The sequence below is a fragment of the Hyla sarda genome, chromosome 4 (genome assembly GCF_029499605.1).
Source record: "Hyla sarda isolate aHylSar1 chromosome 4, aHylSar1.hap1, whole genome shotgun sequence".
In the NCBI taxonomy this organism is placed as follows: domain Eukaryota; kingdom Metazoa; phylum Chordata; class Amphibia; order Anura; family Hylidae; genus Hyla; species Hyla sarda.
The window spans coordinates 26,192,591-26,197,747 of record NC_079192.1 but is presented as its reverse complement, the minus strand read 5'-3'; the positions used below and the strand labels follow the sequence as shown (position 1 = coordinate 26,197,747).

At 37.3% G+C, this 5,157-nt stretch overlaps 1 protein-coding gene across 1 annotated transcript; it reads left to right on the top strand.

Moving 5' to 3' along the window:
* The first annotated feature begins 241 nt into the window (after positions 1-241).
* Positions 242-4,929, top strand: LOC130367655 (mucin-17-like). The gene is made up of 5 exons (XM_056570211.1): positions 242-390; positions 1,557-1,718; positions 3,224-3,336; positions 4,262-4,335; positions 4,534-4,929. Exons 2-5 carry the CDS (start codon positions 1,579-1,581, stop codon positions 4,567-4,569), a joined length of 363 nt encoding a protein of 120 aa, XP_056426186.1. The 5' UTR covers positions 242-390; positions 1,557-1,578; the 3' UTR covers positions 4,570-4,929.
* Positions 4,930-5,157: the final 228 nt, after the last annotated feature.

Genomic DNA, 5,157 nt, shown 5'->3' with positions numbered 1-5,157 from the left:
GACAACTATCTGTTCTGCCAATAGAATGCCATTGTTTACTAAACTCTTTTTGTGTTTGTTCCCACAGATAGCAATAGTACATTTTGTTTTGATTCACAGTATGGAAATGTTACAGAAGTGGAAATACCAAATACTGGTAAGGGTAAAACGCCTGCGACTTTGGACTTTTTTTTGGCTCTTTTGGGATGTGATCTAAACTTTTTAATTGTTATTTGTCTCAACAGATTTTTGTGACCAAAAACTTGGTGATGATCTTAAAGATTTTTACACTCAAACAATCACATCTGAAGGTCTGACCTGCATTTCACACTGCGATCAATCATCTAAAAAATACGTAGACTGTAACAGTGGTCAATGTGTGATACAGAACCAGACAGGTGTACAGTGCTTGTAAGTGAGTAGGAGACATTCTAGACTTGTGAGATCTCCTAAAAAGGTCTTGGTTTGTCTTTATTCACGCTACTCATCAGAATTTTACTTATGATTAATGCAGGCTTAAAAGCTAGTTAATATAGTCTATTAGGTCACATGAAAGTCATAGAGGGAGTTATTAATAGCTTCTCATCTGAGTGGCTACCTAGTAGTACCTTCATTTTTTTACCGTGGCAGCTGCGGTAGGGGAAATAGCCGTCCGGATAAGGTTTGCCCCAACAAAATAATTTGTTTGCTGGGGGTTGCAGGAGCAACACATGGCACAGATTCTGCTCAACTTCTGATGTTTCATCAAGACATATCAGTTTTCGCAATTGACGGAGGTCCAAAATGCACCGAGGCCCTCCCAAAGACAGAAAAAAAAAAGAGATGACCCTATGGATATGTTTGGCACATATGTCAATTAGGCACTATAGCAACTCAATTCATCAGCCAAAAACCTAGACCTGCACACAGACTTCAAAGGTTCAAAATCTAGGGGCTTCTTTGACAATGTGGCACACTGGGTTCACACCCATTGACTGTCATGTAATACTACTGTACAATTCTCCTTTAGTGGCCACTGCGGGGGAAATGCCTGTCTGATTAGGATTTCATCCGAAAATCAGCTGATACTCGTGGTGGTTCCATTCAGTTGACAAAAAACACTTTACTTAATTTTCCAATAATGATAGTGCAAATCTTACTAGAAATAACCCAACTAACCCAAGTAGTGGTGCTCATTACTTTTGCTTACAGGGGTCAATCTCAAAATTCTAAACAACTAACCGAAGACAACCCCCTTACTCACCTTTAAGTATTGCAGTAGGCCTTATTAAGATATAGTGACTCAGGCCTATGGCAGAAAACTCCTTAAATGAAGTAAAATTCATGGCAAGGCCTTAACCTTTATTGATTTGCAAAAATTTTGAGGACCTCGCTTAGCTGATGGGAGGGTATCAAAAGTTGTTAACACAAATTATACATATATTATGTTGTACTTAAAGACAAAGCTTATAGTAAGATTCATACAACATTACTGACCAGATTGGAACTCAAGAATTGGCAATTTGTTCACATAGTTAGATCTAGTATTCACAGGTTCCAAATTCGATTGCTTACATGTCCTATTTGTCTCCATACAGTTGTCCAAGGACAGATCTCTACATGTACAGAGGCTCTAGGTGCACAGGAAAAATACTAAAGTCGGGGCTCTATGGAGGCATCGGAGCAGCCATTGGTGTCCTCGCAATTATTGTTGCCACTGTGGCATTCCTCTTATTCAAATCAAAGAAGAAGACAAATTGGTGAGATCTGCTAAGGAATACCTTACTTATCTAAGAAATGTCATGGAGACCTACTGTTCAAGTCAAGAGGGCAGAAGCCATGATTGTAGAAAAGTCTCAGCTATTGTCTCACATCCTTAGTGGACTATTAATTCCCAAATTTTTTCTATCAATTCTACACCTTCTAGATCTAGCTGATTGCAGGAGGTCTAACTTCCCAGGCCACCTGTGATATAAAGAATGGTGACCTTGGGTTCCCAGTAGATTTATTCTCTGAGAACGGCATAAACAGCATTAGTCTGCTTCCGGCAGCTTCCATAGAGAATCAGTGCACCTGCACGTCCGAAGGATCCAATGTAGAGGGAGTCTGGGGTCCCCATTTAGGAGAACGCGCAGTCCCCAGAGAACGAACCCTATCCTGTGTATTGGGAATAACTTCTCAAGATGGTAAAACTTATTTAGGATAAAGGACTATTAAACCAAATAGGAATAGCTATAGACGTTGACCACAAAAGGTGAAAACCTCCCCCAGTGTTATAGTAGTCTGTATAGAGGCCCCTGTCACTCTAATCTACTAAGGCGTATAACATGTTTCTGACTAATACATCCATATGGTGTCACAGTACAGATATATTCTGTCAAGAAGCAACACCTTTAAGAGAGAATCTCTCTGTAATGCCATGTACTATAAGATGCCATACATGTTGTGTTCTCATAGAAGTACACAGTAAAGTAAAGCATTGTAGATTTCTATGGGAGCAATATTTTTGCATCGGAGGTTGCACAGAGCCATGATATTGTAGTGTACAGTACACAAAATATTTTGGTCAGTATTTTCCGCCACATGCATCTACTGAACCAACACAGAGAAACATGACAATGTTTCCTAAATTTGGTTTAAAATGTTCACCAAAACACTTTGTGTGAACCCAGCCTAAGAGTGTATTCACACTGGGGGAGATCAACTAACTTGGCATTTTGGTACATCGTAAATTAGTGATTCCATGCCCATTTACTCTCCAGCCGATTTAAAATAATAAGAAAATGTATTCTTATTCTTCTTATTATTAATAATAATACCACTAGATACATTATAATGATAATCTATATGCAATACATAATAATAACAATAATATTATTATTATAATAATATACATGATAATAAGATATATGCAAAAAAATTGGGATGTATTGAAAAAAATTGTTATATTCAGCAATAAAACTCCATTAATGAATATTGCAAAAAAATTAAAATAAAAAATAAAAAACACTATAAAAACCCATAATAATACAAATATAAAATAACTAAAAGTAAGAACTAATGCATACATAAGAGAATATTATAATTAAATAATAATAGATGTATTAATAATTTAATAGGAGTAACATTGTTTTGTGGGGCAGGTTTTAATAATACAAATATAAAATATTTATTGGTAAGAACTTACACATTAGAGAAAATATTATAATTAACTAATAATAATAGATATATTAACAATATAATATGTGATATTTTCCATTTTTAGGGATACGTACAGCAGTGATGACAATGATTTATGGTACGAGGACATAGAACAAGAATGGAATGCTGACCGTGGAATAACCAACCTGGGCTCGCAGGGAGACTATATTGAGGACGGTGTGTATAATACAAAGCCATCACACAGCAATATAGTTTCAAGGAAAAAGAACTCCAAACTTGGCGCTGTTCCAGTGAGGCGAAAAATCCGTACTTATTCCAGTAAAACCATATTTATTGAACACAAGTTTTACAGGCACATCAAAGGCAAGACGCGCTTCGGGTCTCTACGTACCCTTTATCAATTGCAAATGTAAATTGCATCTGCAATTGATAAAGGGTACGTAGAGACCCGAAACATGTCTTGCCTTTGATGTGCCTGTAAAACTTGTGTTCAATAAATATGGTTTTATTGGAATAAGTACGGATTTTTCGCCTCACTGGAACAGTGCCAAGTTTGTTTGTTTTTTTCCTTGAATCTATATGCCTTTCTCTGGACCATTTCATATGGTATCCAGAAAACACTCCTTCGGCCTGCAGTTTCTTGGTACCCCTCTGAATCGGGGTGATATGCAAACTACCAAGAGGAGATACAGGTGATAGTCCATATACAGACGGTCACCCCCTCCTCTCACTCGCAGGATTACACGAGGCGCTGTCCTCTTTCTTTTTTATTTCCTTTTTATCACACAGCAATGTATTGGGATATAAAGGGGGCAATACTACGGGTTCAATCTGGGACACCACTACGGGGATAGTAGACTATATTATACAGTATGTTTAGTCTAGGGCATTTCTATGGGATCAACTTCTATTACATTGACAAAGGTCCTGTTGAACTTGGTATCCTTCTGCCAACTATACACTAGGACAAGGTTGCATTGAAAGGCGAGTTACTGACCATTTTGGGGCGTTACTGGAATTGGTCAGACACCCAAACCAGTGATCTCCGTCATGGAGCTCCACTACTTACCAGTCCCTGAATTATTTTCTTGTCGGTTATAAACCCGACACAATTCTCGCTATTCTTTTCTTAACTCTTCAGGATCATCTGGAAGCAGTCAGTCCAAAAAGGAGAAGTTCAGGCCTAGACTGGAAAATGTAGACACAACGGTTGAGGTACTTGTCCATTTTTCATGTTATTCTTCTATCCCAACCTATTATTAATGTAGTAGATTTTAGCAATAATAACTCAGAGCAACATTCTATTAGCTACAGCCATATATGTTTGCATCAAAGCAGTAGAAATGTCTTCAACCATTCTTGTTTGTTCTTCTCCAATGTAATAAATGTTATATTTCTATTTGATTGACGTAGATTAAAATCCAGAGGCCTGAAGTCTCTATTGCATAATATATCAACACAACTAACAAGAAATTACAGAGGACCATTTGGGAAGAATGGTTCAATAAAGCAAGAAAACCCAAATACGCATCACCATGAACTGGAGGACCTAGAAAACAATAGCAGGTTGTGGTATCAGATGCCTTAGAAATTAGTAAAGCCACAACTGTCTTCTCTACTTCTTTGCCAATTAAAGGATGGACAATCCAACCAGATCTACCTACAACTGAAAAACTGTTTGGAAAATGTATAAAACCCTATAATGTGTGTAAAAGTCTAACATTTTTGAATATGGCTCATTTTGTGAAAACAATTTGGACATTTGTCACTTTTGTGATACAATTTAGAAACAACTCAGTAGAGAGTGCATGGGGGTGTAGGATAACACCGGCAGCAAAAAGAAAATGGAGGTTCCAATGCTTCCACAATAGGTATTGAAACATATTTAGTTTATTTGTGGTTTCTGAACGGAGTAAAACACAGAGCAGGCTACTCCAATGCGTTTTGGTAATTTCCGGGCTTTAGTCATGACTAAGGTCTGGAAGTGTTTGAAATATGTTGGTATAATTTGTCTAGTTATTTATGCCATCCTGAAAC

Excerpts from the sequence above, each read along its gene's own strand:
- LOC130367655 (XM_056570211.1), top strand. The coding sequence starts at position 1,579 with ATGTACAGAGGCTCTAGGTGCACAGGAAAAATACTAAAGTCGGGGCTC. Across the intron at positions 3,337-4,261 it reads GGGAGACTATATTGAGGACG|GATCATCTGGAAGCAGTCAG; the intron begins GTGTGTATAATA and ends TTAACTCTTCAG. Across the intron at positions 4,336-4,533 it reads ATGTAGACACAACGGTTGAG|ATTAAAATCCAGAGGCCTGA; the intron begins GTACTTGTCCAT and ends TGATTGACGTAG.